Source organism: Triplophysa dalaica, chromosome 2 (genome assembly GCF_015846415.1).
Source record: "Triplophysa dalaica isolate WHDGS20190420 chromosome 2, ASM1584641v1, whole genome shotgun sequence".
NCBI lineage: Eukaryota > Metazoa > Chordata > Actinopteri > Cypriniformes > Nemacheilidae > Triplophysa > Triplophysa dalaica.
Genome location: NC_079543.1, coordinates 3,927,201 through 3,943,116, shown reverse-complemented (window position 1 = coordinate 3,943,116; position 15,916 = coordinate 3,927,201). Strand labels below are relative to the sequence as shown.

The window sequence follows — 15,916 nt, the reverse complement described above, 5'->3', positions numbered from 1 at the left end:
TAAAGCTCATTTACATTCCCCACCACAACCTCAGTCACAAAACATTATAATAATCTGAATAAACCACTATATTTCGTTATTTTCCAAATGACCACTATTATTATCTCCAAATCAGCGCTTAATGTGTTTTTTTATTTTTTCATAGTACAGAAGAGTACAACTTTTGTACATATACAAATCAAAAAAATAAACATTTACATACAAAAATAACTTGGGGTAAAAATATGAGAAGAATAACAATTTATGTCAGGAGTAAAAAATGAAGTACATTAATTGCTTTTTATATTGCTTAAAGACTGTCCATATTGTTTAATTTCTCTTACAAATTGTTGAAAATTTGGCCGAGCTTTAGCCATTTTTTTTTCACACGAATGTGTTATTTACCAAGCTATAACAGAAAATATGAAGAGTTTGGTTCTATAATTAGACTTTCTTTTTAAAAATCATGTTTTTATTGTGCAATATTATCAATAAAACTGCAGTAGGTTTTCGGAACTCAGAAAATACAGCTTACGTTTACTAACACAATAAAACACAATAAAAACATGATAACATAATAAAAACATGTTTTTTGAACAATTAAGAGTTATCTAATTTTGGAACCAAACTCTTCATATTTTGTACTTTTAGAAAAATCAGCGCTAAACATATACAAGCTAAAGACACATGACGTCAGCGCGGCGGTACGGAAGCCGCGCAGATTCACACTGCGCGATAATCGCATCCGCCATGCATCAGGCACCACCGGCAACAGAAAAGTAACAGCCCGCACCGATCGAAACGCCCAAAAATCAATCCCGGGACGAGCGATCCGAGCATTGCGTTTCCGCGTCCTGACGGCCAGCAGCGCTCGTGAATTGTCAGAGCGAGGGAGCGCGAGTGCGAAGCGATCGACGGATTGAAGGTGAGAGCGTTTGGCGGGTTAGCACAACGGCTAACGCCTACCGGCTACATCACCGTCTCCTGCGTACGAGCGCGTTGATAACGCATCATTATTACACGCGTTAACGCACATATAATGGCTTTAATGAGTTATATTTCACGTGTGGTCGAGGTTGAATGTGCGGTGTTGACGTAACCGGGCCGCGTAAACACACACACGGCCTACACACATCCTCACATAACGTTACACACACAGCGTATATCATAAGCAAATCCCACATTCAGAAAGAAGTATACACGTGTACACAGCCAACGCATACATCTCACACACTGAAACGCACACAATTGTGCAGATCTATGTATCATGTAAGATACGTGCCATACACACAGATTGTACACAAACATACAGTATAACCGTCACACACACACAATGTTTGTTATTGTGTATATGCATAATGTATGTAATTTCACTGTGCCGCTGCTATATCCCATATCTATTCCAAAGAGATTTAACTGGGCTTGTTGTTTTCTCTGTCCCTGTGGAGATAACGGTCTTCAATTCTCATAAGTGTTGCCTCATACACACTATTGTGTGTGGATGCTTGTTGTGTCTTGCTCATTTCTGCTTTTCAAGCACATTCACACATCTTATATTTTCCATATGCGTGACAGAGGATGGAGTGGCAGCCGGATGAACAGGGATTACAGCAGGTGCTACAGCTGCTCAAAGACTCCCAGTCTCCAGATACGGCCACACAGAGAGCCGTTCAAGAGGTGAGCTCGCACCCTCACACCAATCTGCATGTGATGAATTCCCGCAAAGCATCACGTGACATGCAGCCGTTACAACTACATTGGTGACAAAACGGCAGAATTTTATTCTGAATGTTTTTTTTCCGTTAGAAACTGGAGCAGCTGAATCAGTATCCCGACTTCAACAATTATCTCATCTTCGTCCTCACCAGCCTGAAATCAGAAGGTCTGTGTTTTTCTAACGATACGATCGCGCTAAAGCTCGCACACTTTCTGAGAATAAACATCTTTGTGTGTCTGCAGATGAGCCTACTCGATCTCTGAGCGGTCTGATCCTGAAAAACAACGTGAAGGCTCATTACCAGAACTTTCCTCCCGCCGTGGCCGACTTCATCAAGAGAGAGTGTCTCAACAACATCGGAGACCCGTCCCCTCTCATCCGCGCCACCATCGGTCAGTCTGAACGTGGGCTTAAAAACCTGCAGAGTACTGATATGTGAAGTTTTTCTTACTGAAACGGAATGTTGGGATGGGACATTTTACCCTTTGAACTTAGATTTCTCTGCTGTCCTTCTGAAAGCTTGCATCACCATATTTCATGACTTTTTATTAAATAAATGGTCAAAATAAATCATTTTTCGTTAATCACCCTTTATGTTTGTCACTAGGATTTTTCAAAAAGTGCTTGTCATCTCTGACAACAGTATTTAATCATTTAAAAAGGACAGCAGATTTGGATATACAAGGTTTAAGATGGACAGTGAATCTTTTTCCGATTGCCAATAGCGACGTAAAGATTTATGATACTGGGTTCAAAGTGATGATAGTATCCCAATATTTATTAACCCAAGATAAAAGATGAATCTGAATTTTGAATAACAGCTTTTTTCCAAAACATGAACAAATTTCACATTTTTGTTGTACATTAAAGAATTGAATATGTGAGTGACTTTAACGGGATCGTTCACCTAAAAATGAAAATTCTGTCACCATTTACTCTCAGATTGTTCCAAACCTGTATACATTCCTTTTGTTGAACAAACGGGAAGATATTTAGAAGAATGTCAGATCTCACCCTCCATTGACTCCCATAGTTGTTATTTTCCCTATTATGGGGGCAAGATCAGACATTTTTCTAAATGTCTTCCTGTGTGTTCAGTAAAACAAATACATTTTTACAGGTTTTGAAAAATCTGAGGGTGAGTAAATGATGCCAGAACTTTCATTTTTGGGTGAACTGTTCCTTTAAGGATTTGTCTACCTTCTATATGTAAATGATGAATTGAAAAGATCTGCCACTGAAAAATAAAACTGAATTTCAATAAAATTAAAATGATAAAGCTAACATTTCTTCAAACGTTGCAATAACTACAATACGTATCTTATTTAATTTTATCACGATATGTCCTTCAACAATATATTGTTACAGCGCTAGTCCCTAGTCGATGGCATAAGATAGTCTATCGTTTTTGATTTGAAATGATCTAGTACCTAATCACCGATTTTTTTCTTACATGTATTTGTGTGTAAATTGAAGTAGACCGGACAAGCTGTTTAAACATGGGTCTGTTTGCGTCCAGGTATTCTCATTACTACTATCGCCTCTAAAGGAGAGCTGCAGACATGGCCAGAACTGCTGCCACAACTCTGCAACCTTCTAAACTCAGAGGATTACAACACTTGTGAGGTAACGCACGCATGCTCACATACTCAAGAGTTTCACGTGCCTCATCCTAATAAAATACACAATTTTGTATGCATGTGATCAAATTTAGAAAGAAGTGACATTCCATGAAAAAAGGGCTTTCTCAGTAATCTCATCGCACCCACAATGCATTGAGAAATCTACTAAGCAGAACATTAGACAGTTTGCACAAACTCCATGTGTTTGTGTGCAGGGCTCTTTCGGTGCGCTGCAGAAGATCTGCGAGGACTCGTCTGAGCTCTTGGACAGCGATGCTTTGAATCGACCTCTCAACATCATGATCCCCAAATTCCTGCAGTTCTTTAAACACTGCAGCCCTAAAATCAGGTACACATACCTCATGCTGAATGTTTCATGTTTGTTGAAGAACATCATAAACATTCCCACTCTCTCTCTTTAGGTCTCATGCTATAGCGTGTGTGAATCAGTTTATCATAGGCAGAGCTCAGGCTCTCATGGACAACATTGACACTTTCATAGAGGTGAGTTCACCATCAGTTACTTATGTGTGTGATGGGGTTGGGCGATGTCTAGCAAATTTGCAGCGTTATAAAGTCAGTCTTTTTATACACGTGTCTTCTTTTTACCTCGCGGGCTCCTCTTTATTCAGCGCAAGATTCACAATTATAAAGTAAGGCTAGATCGTATTCTTATTCTGATGTTATATTCAATAAAAGAGTTTTAAGGCGTCTTTATACAACGCGAGCTGCGCAGACTCGTGTCTTTCTTATACAATGCACAATTGTTTTTATACAATTATAAAGTCAGGTGGGTCTGCGCAAACTGTGCATCCTCATTATACAGGGCAAGCTCCACTGTTATTCTGATGGTATATTCAATAAAAGAGTTATTAAGTGAGGCGCGTCTTCTTTATACAATGAGAGATGTGTAGACACGCGTCTTCTTTATAAAGTTATAAAGTCAGGTGGCTCTGAGCAAGCTGTGCATCCTCTTGCACATTTAATACACAAGGGCAAGTCAAAGTGCTTTACATAAAATGATTGACAAAGAGAAATAAGACGTATCTTTAAAAAGCAAATGATTTAAGTTTTTAGATTTTTAGAAACCATAAAACAGCAATAAAATTGTTTCATAATGTGAGTGTATATATAAAAAGGGGTAGAAGTGCAGTTGATGTAAACCAACACAGTGCTCAGGTTGTGAATGCACAGCTAAACAAGTGTGTTTTTAATCTGGATTTAAAAGTAGCTACTGTTGATGAACGTCGACGTCTTCTGGAAGCAGATTCCAGCTACTGGCGTAATGACTCGCCCTGTTTTTGAGTGAACCCTTGTTATCTCTAACTGACTTGATCCTAATGAGAAGTCTGTTTGGTTTATATTCTATATATACTTTATATAAGCATATCTGAGATGTATTAAGGTCCTAGACCATTGAGTGATTTATAGACAGTTCATAATACTTTGAAGTTGATTCTAAAAGTAACTGGTAACCAGTGTAATGATCTGAGAATTGGAGTGATATGCTCAGATTTTTTGGTTCTGGTCAGAATCCTGGCAGCAGTGTTCTGTATGAGCTGCAGCTGTCTGATGGTCTGTTTGGGAAGATGTCCATTACAGTAATCCACCCTGCTGGTGATGAAAGCATGAACTAGTTTCTCTAAAACTGGTTTGAGACAAAACATCTGATTCTGGCTTTATTTCTGAGATGAGAGTACGCTGATTTGCTTATTGCTTTGACATGACTGCTGAAACTAAGGTCAGACTCCAAAATGACAACAAGATTTTTTACCTTACTTTGTGTCTTTAGACCTCTTAAGTCAAGTTATGTGTTTACCTAGTTAGTTATATCCTTGTTACCAAAAACAACGACTTCAGTTTTGTTTTTATTTAACTGAAGGAAGTTTTGACACATCCAGCTGTTAATTTCATCAATGGATTGGCAAAAAGAGTCTATAGGCCTGTAGTCACAGTGTGGACAGGCTAGGTAGATCTGAGAGTCATCTGTATATCTGTGGTAGGCAATTTGGCCTGTGTAGCTGTGGTAGGCAACTTTTTCATTATTTGGCCAAGTGGGAGCATATATAAATTGAAGAGGAGCGGAGCAAGATTGAGCCCTGTGGAACACCACAAGTCATGGGTGTCCAGTCAGATTTATGGTTGCCTATGTTTACATAGTAACCTCTCCCTTTAAGGTATGACCCAATCCATTTAAATACCAACCCAGAAAGCCCTACCCAGTTTTACAGCCTGTGTAGGAGTCCGGTGTGATCTACCGTATCAAAAGCAGCACCAAGATCTAGTAATACCAGAACTGATGTATTGCCTGAATCAGAACTCAGTTGAATACAGTGCGAGCTCCACTGTTACTCTGATGTTATATTCAATTAAGGAGTTATAAAGTGAGATTTGACTTCTTTGTACAATGTGGGATGTGCAGATATAGGTCTTCTTTATACTGTTATAAAGTCAGGCGAGTCTGTGCAAACTGCGTGTTCTCTTTTTGAAGCACAGGCTACACAGTTATTCTGATGTTATATTCAATAAAAGAGTTATAAAGTGAGATTTGACTTTATTTATACAACGCGGGATGCGCAGACACGCGTCTTCTTTATACAATGCGAGCTCCACTGTTAAAAAGTCAGGCAAGTCTGATCTGTACATTGTGAGATTTAATGCCCATTGCCTTTGTTCATATTTGTTTACAACATGATTTGCTGCCTGCAGCAGAGACCTGCAAGTGTTGCGTTTGTGTGGTCTTGACTGTGTTTGCAATGTTCCAACAGTCTCTTTTCGCTCTTGCGGGGGATGAGGACTGCGAGGTGAGGAAGAACGTGTGCCGAGCGCTGGTGATGTTGCTGGAGGTCCGAATCGACCGGCTCATACCCCACATGCATAGCATCATACAGGTAAGTGATATTAAAAGAGATACACATAAGGGATTCGTGTTACCTTCTCACTGAATGCTTACGTCTGGTCTCTCGCTCTCTCTCTCTCTTCAGTATATGCTCCAACGCACACAGGACGCAGATGAGAACGTGGCACTGGAGGCGTGCGAGTTCTGGCTCACGCTGGCCGAACAGCCCGTCTGTAAGGAGGCTCTGTCAGGTCACCTGGTCCAGTGAGTATTGGCACACGCAGAACATCCTGTTTACCGTCAGTGTGCTCACGTGTGATTTGACATCACGTTTGTGTCTCCACAGACTCATTCCCATCCTGGTTAACGGAATGAAGTACTCGGAGATCGACATCATCTTGTTGAAGGTGAGTGTGTGTGACCATAAACTAAAGTTCTATTTCCACCTCAGGAAACTATACCTGTATATCGCTCAAGTAAATAAACTTGAAGTAGGGATGCGCTGCAACGTGTGATTGATGTGTCTGTTCAGGGTGATGTGGAGGAGGACGACAACGTTCCTGACAGCGAGCAGGACATCAAGCCTCGCTTCCACAAGTCACGCACCGTCACCCTGCAGCACGAGGGAGGAGAGGGTGAGGAGGGAGAAGATATCGACGAAGATGAGGATGATGACGACGACACCCTGTCTGACTGGAACCTGCGTGAGTAATGTGGGAAGAAAGGGGCGGGGTCAGATGAGTAGACCAATCAGATCAGGAATGCTTTCAACATTGTTTTAGGGTTCTCATTTATTGTGCTTAATTCATACTCATAAATATATAACTTTTATTTTATGTAGGTAAGTGTTCTGCAGCTGCGCTGGACGTGCTAGCGAACGTGTTTCGCGACGATCTTTTGCCCCACCTCCTCCCGCTTCTAAAGGGTCTGCTGTTCCATCCGGACTGGGTCATCAAAGAGTCGGGAATACTAGTTCTGGGAGCCATTGCTGAGGGTACGTCTCTCTCTCTCACATGCACACAAGCATATAGATTTTAAACTTTCTTTCTCATGAATTCACACGTTTTGTTTCTCTCATAGGCTGCATGCAGGGCATGGTGCAGTACCTGCCCGAGCTCATCCCACACCTCATCCAGTGTTTGTGCGATAAGAAGGCTCTGGTGCGCTCCATCGCCTGCTGGACGCTCAGCCGCTATGCGCACTGGGTGGTGAGCCAGCCACCGGACGCCCACCTCAAACCGCTCATGGAGGAACTGCTCAAACGCATACTGGACGGCAACAAACGGGTGCAGGAGGCGGCCTGCAGGTGAGGCTCGAAATATTCAGCAGATTTACAGCTAAATGGTTATTTAGCTCGTAATAGTTAGCGTATGTTTTAATAAATTATTTTCAGCAACTGTTGTTTCAAAGTACTTCATTTGATAAGAATGTTTTAAAATTGGCTTGGTATGTTTAACTGATCCTTTCATAATACAAATATACTTTGCTACTGTGGATTTGAACTGGGCTCGTCCATTAAGGTTTTAGAGCCATAATAGAACAGTTTTCTAAGTGTTTTTGTGTCTGTTGCTCACCGTCAGTGCGTTTGCGACTCTGGAGGAGGAGGCTTGCACAGAGCTGGTGCCGTACCTCAGCTTTATTTTGGACACTCTTGTGTTCGCGTTTGGGAAATATCAGCACAAGAACCTGCTCATCCTCTACGACGCCATCGGCACGCTGGCAGATTCTGTCGGGCATCACCTTAACCAGCCGGTAACAGTCGTCCACGATCGCTTTGTCTCTTGCATGTCACTTTAAAATCTTTTTGGTTTTTGATTCCTGCAAAAATGTTATTTGATTTCAAAGAATGTTTGAGTTCATTGTGTAGATTTTCCAACTATAGAAGGTGCATTTAAATGTAAGTAATAATCATGCTAAAAATATTTTGACCCCACTTTAGGTCTGCACCATATATTTGTAATGTTGCAAACAGGGGTGTCAAACGATTAATTTTATTCAGAAACAAAATTTGTTTTTAAATAGGGATGGGCACTTAAAGGATAAATTATATTCAATATTTTCTAAATTCGCACCAGGCTATACACACATAAACAGAGAGAGAGACCATTCACGCTTTCCATTTGTATGATGACAATAAGCTTAATTCAAGCCATATAGTAATTTTAGGTTTATGCGGGTGTAACAGACGCGGTTTCTCACAATCACATATTAATTTTGACTACCTTCCTATAGAGTAGTATTGCAAATTTTGTATCGAAGAGTATTTAGTTTGATCACAATTAAAAAAGATAGATACAGCTTTACGATTATTTCCCAAATCGTGCGGGGTGGAGGGGAAGGCTGAACTAAAGCACCCATTGCCAACAAAACACAGACATCAGTTTCACTCACCGCATGCGGTTCATGTCCGGTATCTTTTAGCGCTGGGACGGCTCCATATATCAGTTTCAAACAGTTTCAAACCCAGCATCTGGGTTGGGAACTATGCTGCATCCAATCCGGTTTTAAAGGTGTTGTTTATGGTAGCGGTTTTCGCTATTGTATTAACGTTATTTACTTTGATGACCATGGCAAGGCCTGTTCTCAGTGGAACCTGTCCTATTAAACCGTTGTATGATCTTGGCCACCTTGCTGCAGTTCATTTTCAAAGTCTTGGCAATCTTCTCATAGCCTAGGCCATATTTATGTAGAGCAACAAGTCTTTTTTTCAGATCCTCAGAGAGTTCTTTGCCATGAGGTGCCATGTTAAACATCCAGTGACCAGTATAAGAAAGGGAGAGCGATAACACCAAATTTAACACACCTGCTCCCCATTAACACCTGAGACCTTGTAGCACATAATAATCACATGACACCAGGGAGGGAAATGGCTAATTGGACCCAGTACTCACTTTTGTTGCCAGCGGTTTAGACATTTATGGAATTATTTTGGAGTGGACAGCAATTTTACACTGTTATACAAGCTGTACACTCACTACTTTACTATATAGCAAAGTGTCATTTCTTCAGTGTTGTCACATGACAATACGCAGAAAAGTATTTTCAAAAATGTGAGGGGTGTTCTCACTTCTGTGAGATACTGGACATCCAGTTCTAATATCACACCCTGCCCTAATTGCAACACAAGCGTTTTCAGATTTTGACATTGTTTGATTTAACTGTTGAGTTGTTAAATAAAATGTAAAAAAACTATTCGAATAAATAAAGTGTAATATTTGTATGGTAGAACTCAATGTTTTGATATATTTGTGTTGAGTTTGTAATGTGTATATGTGCAGGAATATATCCAGAAACTGATGCCGCCTCTCATTCAGAAATGGAATGAGCTGAAAGATGAAGACAAAGATCTGTTTCCTCTGCTGGAGGTGAGATGCTCAAAGCGTAAATTATTTAGTTGTAATATGAATTTTATAGGAACACAAACCGGTAGCTAAAAAACAGTATAAAAGTGTTGAAAGCATTAAAAGATGAAGAGGGCGTATATTGGATAAGAGACGTTTCTTCACTCTGTGTGTTTCTAGTGTTTGTCGTCTGTGGCTACAGCATTACAGAGCGGTTTTCTGCCGTACTGTGAGCCCGTCTATCAGCGCTGCGTTACCCTGGTGCAAAAAACACTCGCACAAGCCATGGTAAGAACACACATACATACATTAATTTCCCTTCCATGTTTTATACCTGTTTTCACCCGTCCGTGTCTGTGTGTTAGATGTACAGTCAGCAGCCGGATCAGTATGAAGCTCCAGATAAAGACTTCATGATCGTGGCTCTGGATCTGCTCAGCGGTCTGGCCGAGGGTCTCGGCGGTCATGTGGACCAGCTGGTCGCCCGAAGCAACATCATGACCCTTCTGTTCCAGTGTATGCAGGTACTGTTTGTGTTCACACATTCAAGAACCTCTGACCAGATAATACATTAATACTAAAGCATGAAATTTTGGCACAGTTTTTTTGGGAAAATAAACTGGTTTGGATTAATATTTCTGAAAGACGTCAATCCCAAAATGATTTACTTTCTGTAATCTCTATATATAGGACACCATGCCGGAGGTCAGACAGAGCTCATTCGCTCTGCTGGGGGACCTGACCAAGGCCTGTTTTCCACATGTCAAGCCATGCATCGGTAAGACGGCTGTAGTGTTTGACCCTTATCTACTCTAATTTGATGTTTTTTTGAGTCAGATGTTAAACGGTGTGTTTTGTATGTGTAGCCGAGTTCATGCCGATCCTGGGTACGAATCTGAACCCCGAGTTCATCTCCGTTTGTAATAACGCCACCTGGGCCATCGGAGAGATCTGCATGCAGATGGGTGAGGATCACTGGATTTGCACTCATAATCGTCCAGATAACATGACATCATTGATGTGGTTGTGTCGTTTGTTTCATTGTCACTTCGTTGACTTTAATTTGAGAATTTGACATCATCCATGTGAAGATTTGATTTAGGGTTGGGCGATTATTTTCGATAAATTCGAATTTACGTTTTAACACAATTTAATTTTTGTTAAATATAGACATCGAGATTTAAAAAAAAGTTTATCATGCACATCCAATTAGATACGTTGGAAATACTTGTCAATACCACTTATGGCGCACCTGATCCACCTGAATCCGTCTCAACCGCTCACTCCGAAATCAGTAACATAGAAGTTAAGGGCTAACATCATGGAGACGCCTGGCTCTTCGCATAAGGATGAGCTTGTATCAAGAAAGGTAGTAATGTTACTTCAGTGATTTGGAAATGGTTTGGATTTAAGAGGTCAGACGTCAAACATACTTTGGTCAAATGCAAGATATGTCGAAAGTCAGTTGCAACCGGCATTGGCAGCACGACTAATTTGTTTCAGCATTTGCGACGGACACATCAGGCTGAATGGCTCGAATGCACAAAATTAAGTGATGAAAACAACACAGTCAGCTATCTGAAGATGACAGATCCACCTCGAAATGCACAACGTCAGGTTTCATTAGTGGCATAATTTTCCAACGCCATTCCATATGATAAAAAGTCACACCGATGGCAAGAAATAACTAATGCTGTGGCATTTCATATCACAAAGGGCATGGTTCCCATGCACACCGTGGAAAAGCAAGGGTTCATAAAGATGCTACACGTCGTTGATCCAAGATACAAGTTACCAAGCCACAAACATTTTATAGAAGCCTTAATTCCCCGAATGTACACTGAAACACGCGGAAAAAGTGTCGGAACAGCTTTATAGCGCATCTTTCTTTTGCAAAGTTGTACTTCTACACCTTCTTGACCACTAAAGTACACTGAAAAAACAACTAGCCACAATACAGAAATGTTTTAAAATACAGAAAACTTTCCTTATTTATGTTTTTTTCTAAATTACTTATAAAGAGAATGTTATTTCAGTACTTTCTTGTTGTAGTTATGTTTTAAGTTGACTAGTAAAGCAAATACAAAAAAAATCGAAATGGAAATCGTGACTCGATCAAATGTTTTGATTTTTTTTTGCTAAATCGCCCAGCTCTAATTTGATTTATAGGTTGGGATGTATGTGGTGTATTAATGGTCATGTTGGTGATTTTGTGATGTGTGTGTTGTGGTAGGTGTGGAGATGCAGCCGTACGTTGCTCTGGTTCTTCCTCACCTGGTGGAGATCATAAACAGACCCAACACTCCCAAAACGCTTCTGGAGAACACAGGTACAGCTGATGCCTTCATATTGTGCTCGTGTTCTTCAGTAATCTCGCAATTATGAGCGACTTCCTCCTGCTTCTTTCAAAACCTTAAAATTCTTGTACTTCCTCCGCAATTTTAACTGTGTGGGGTTTTTAAGCAGCTATTTTAATCACTTTTTGTTTCTGTTATTTTCAGTTCTCTCTTTGATTTTGTTGTTTGTTTGTTTGTTTGCAGCCATCACAATCGGTCGTCTGGGTTATGTCTGTCCACAGGAAGTGGCTCCCATGTTGCAACAGTTCATCAGGCCCTGGTGAGTCCGTGCATAAGGATTACACTTTTTAAACAAACCTGTGGAAACGTACTGATTGAAATAGTTTTCTGATGCTGACACTAGCAAAATACTTTGTTGTTTTCTTTCACACCTGTTTACGTGCTCGTCATTTCACAGGTGCACATCGTTACGGAACATCAGAGATAACGAAGAAAAGGACTCCGCCTTCAGAGGCATCTGTGTGATGATTGGTGTCAATCCTGGGGGTGTGGTCCAGGTACGCTCCACTGTCCTGAACCATACCAGTACACACTTTTGTGCTTCTTTAAGTTGGCCTTGATGTCCTCACCTCGATCTCTCCCACTGCAGGATTTCATCTTCTTTTGTGATGCGGTGGCCTCCTGGGTTAGTCCTAAAGATGACCTGAGGGACATGTTCTACAAGGTTAGAGATGCAGCCATACTGCTCCGTGGCTCATTTAGCTTTTTTGAAGCCTCTGAATACGTTGCTTAAACGGTGATTGTGCTCCGTTTCTCCAGATCTTGCATGGTTTTAAGGACCAGGTCGGTGAGGAGAACTGGCAGCAGTTCTCGGAGCAGTTCCCTCCCATCCTGAAGGAACGCCTCTCTGCATGCTATGGCGTATAGCCACGCCCCTCTGCTTCACACACAGCACATGCTGTCAGGTAATTGGCTAATATTGTGTTGCCATAAAGGCCGATATGCATAATTTTGTTATTTAGTATTTGTGGTTTTGTCAAGATTTTCAGAACAAATATATGAAAATAATACGAAAAAACTTTGATAAATGTACTTGAAGCAGAGTGACCCAAGATGTAGAGTCCTAAAATAAATCAAGATTAGTCGAAACAAGAAAAATATCTGCTGGTTGGGAAAGAAAAAAACTGGAATTACGCTTCACCTCTTATAGTATTTTAACTAGTGGTGGGCATAGATTAATTTTTTTAATCTAGATTAATTCCAAAATTAATCTAGATTAATATAGATTAAAATGGCTCATTTGAATTCTGCCGAAGACCCAACTTTGAGGATAGAATAACGGCGACATTTTTTTTATCGCGCGATAAGAGTCTCACTGCGTTAACGCCGTTAACGGCCCACCACTAATTTTAACTAAGTTTATTTTTCTAGCCTTATAAGCAATTTTTTCTCATTAGCCGCATATTTTTTAAATAACACTGCGCTTAAAGTTTTGCGGCACCGTGCCCGAATTTGATTGCAGAATATTATTTTAACTTAAAAAAAGATTACATTTAAAAAAACATAGGGTACATGCCGGCTCTGTGTAGGCTGACAGCGTCGCTTTTGGACCTCGGTATTTCCAAAATCCTGGTTGTAAATGTGACTTGTGCCATATCATCACCATTAATACCTATGAAATGAATGATTAAATTACTATAAGAGCACAAAATAGTAGAGTACAAAATGAATCATGTATCTAGTCACTTTATTTCACTCTTAAAATGCCACCCTTTTTTTTTTAAGTAGGATTTTTATAATGATGAATTCTGCGGAATTTTGTATGTTAAGCTATATTTTTATTTACCATAATTGCATAAAACTGTTTTTTTTTATTATTATGCCCCCACTTCTTTCATTCTGTGATCCGTATACACATGGCATAGCATCAAAGTTTAAAAACATCTGTATGAGAAGCTCAAAAACGGCATGTTACTAGTTCATTTCAAGAGAAATAATGTTCTTTATGTTTGAGAAATAACCCTGCGAATGTGTCTACTCTCGCAACCCCGCAAAAAAAAAGTTCAGGCTCAGGATTTTTTTTGCTTTAACACCTGATAACAACATTAATAATTATTCGAATAATTTTACATAAAACATTTTAGCAAAACAGACCTTAAATCTCAAGTCACTTTTCTTCTCTAGTAAATGTATCTTGGTTAAACAATATTTACGTATTTGTTCTGGAATATACAAAGTAACAAACTTTTTGTGTTTCTCACGCAGTATAATTCTTGTATTTTTAATGTTGTATTAAAAATGCTAACAAACATGTGCTAACTGTATTTTCTTTCATTCCACAGTTGAACCTTTAAGAGGGGGGAACTCATCCATCTGTGTATTGCACTGCCCTGATCGTGGGGGAGAGGGACACGATTGGCCGCTCCGCCTGACGGACAGATCCCACGCCCTTTGTGTGTCCATGAGGGTGGGTGGGTGGGTGGGAGGGGGGAGGGGACTCCTCTAGTTAACTGCAGATTGCACCCAATCACGGGAATATACCTTAAACGTAGGGAAGATGAGCAATAGAGTAACCGAGGGAGAGAGAACCTAACAAGAGTGAGGGAGGGAGGTGGTAGGTTAAGCGGGAGGGAGGTCTAGATAGATATCTGGGAATAATCGCTTGATGATTAAGATTAGGGAGGGAAGTTAGGCATCAACTATTCTACGACTTTTTAAAAATCTCCAGTTAATCCCAGACATACCAATCAAACGCATCCACTCGCAGACTGACCATAGAGACACATGCACACGAAGTTGCAATAACTACGAATGGCCCGCTAGAGCGGCGTCGTCGTAGCAATAGCGTAATTAAACTTTAACACTGAGACTATCTAGCAAAGACTAGGGTCGCTTTTTCCTTTTTTTAATATTGCTGTTGAAGAAAAGAAGACATTGTTGGCTTAAAAAAAAGATGGTTAACGCTGTATCGTGACTTTGTTTTTCGTTGATTGTTAGTAAGGGAGCATCTATGAATTCACAGTTTTCGTCGTCGTTCGGTCGTCATGATTCCTCGCTGCTCGTGTCTCTTTCGACGTGTCTTATACTTTCCACGTTTCTCCTCGCCCGTGTAGCTGGCTTGTAGTTTTTTCCTGGACTCGGTCAGTGTTTGCCGTTGAAAATCATCATAAATCACAGATTTAAATCTCATCGTAGTTCAGTTAAACTTGTCGTGATTTCAGAGCGATGTCGTCGAGAAGAGGATGGAACAAGTATAGCGATCGTGACCTGCATTCTGTATGTGTGTTTGAGATTTGTGTTACTGTGTCGGGAAGTTTTTAAGCGTGTTAGCGTCATTGCCACGTGTTTCTTTTGTGTATCGCATTTCGTGTATTCTGCGTTACTTGGTTGTTAATTGTTTTAAGGTACCTTACACTTGACTCCTGGACCCCTATTGACCTGTAAACTGTGACCAACAATGTGTGCGTGCTTGTGAGCGTGTGTACGAATGTATTTGTAATAATATTGATGCCATACTGATATTTGGTATTTAGTGATTTAATCGGCTCATCCAACAAACTGCGGCTATATCAAATATAGTTTTTACAACGATAAGGTTAGGGTTTTTTTTTAAGTTCTGCTGCTACCGCAAATTTTTGTTTGACTGATAAATGATAATACTTCAAAGTCAATTCCATTTGAGCGAAATGCATGATTTAAATTGGATTTATGTTTATGCACTTTTGTTTTGCTATTTTTAGGATTTTTTTGTAAGGAACTTGCTGGTAAATTAACGGATAAAACTGTTGGATTCATTATGCGTCTTGTTTTTTTCCTTTGTGACAATATCTGTTGGATGGAAGATTAGAATAAGAACGAGTCGAAGGAAGGAAAGACAGGTAGTGGCAGAGGGATGGAGAAACGAACGATTGCTGTTTATGGAAAACTGCACTGAGACTCTGAAAGACGAAACAATCACATCTTTCTCTCTTTACCTTGCCAGGAAAAATAAAACAATTTTTTATCAAGCTTATGATCAGTTTCCTCCGTCATCTTTGTCTTTTTGTTTCTTTGTTTTTTTAACTAGGAAGCTAGTATAAATGTATAGGATAATGCAATGTAAGTCGCTTTGTATAAAAGCG

General features: G+C 40.1%; 1 protein-coding gene across 1 annotated transcript; it reads left to right on the top strand.

The window, feature by feature from the left end:
* Nucleotides 1-644: 644 nt before the first annotated feature.
* On the top strand, nucleotides 645-14,266 carry tnpo2b (transportin 2b). Its single transcript, XM_056737684.1, has 25 exons — nucleotides 645-904; nucleotides 1,555-1,656; nucleotides 1,786-1,861; nucleotides 1,939-2,088; nucleotides 3,216-3,322; nucleotides 3,534-3,667; nucleotides 3,741-3,822; nucleotides 6,087-6,209; nucleotides 6,303-6,421; nucleotides 6,504-6,564; nucleotides 6,690-6,861; nucleotides 6,999-7,151; nucleotides 7,238-7,463; nucleotides 7,738-7,909; nucleotides 9,436-9,522; nucleotides 9,679-9,786; nucleotides 9,864-10,022; nucleotides 10,189-10,276; nucleotides 10,365-10,463; nucleotides 11,732-11,827; nucleotides 12,039-12,114; nucleotides 12,253-12,352; nucleotides 12,445-12,519; nucleotides 12,615-12,760; nucleotides 14,138-14,266. The coding sequence occupies exons 2-24, from the start codon at nucleotides 1,558-1,560 to the stop codon at nucleotides 12,720-12,722; spliced, it is 2,670 nt and encodes an 889-aa protein (XP_056593662.1). The 5' UTR covers nucleotides 645-904; nucleotides 1,555-1,557; the 3' UTR covers nucleotides 12,723-12,760; nucleotides 14,138-14,266.
* The last annotated feature ends 1,650 nt before the right edge of the window (nucleotides 14,267-15,916 follow it).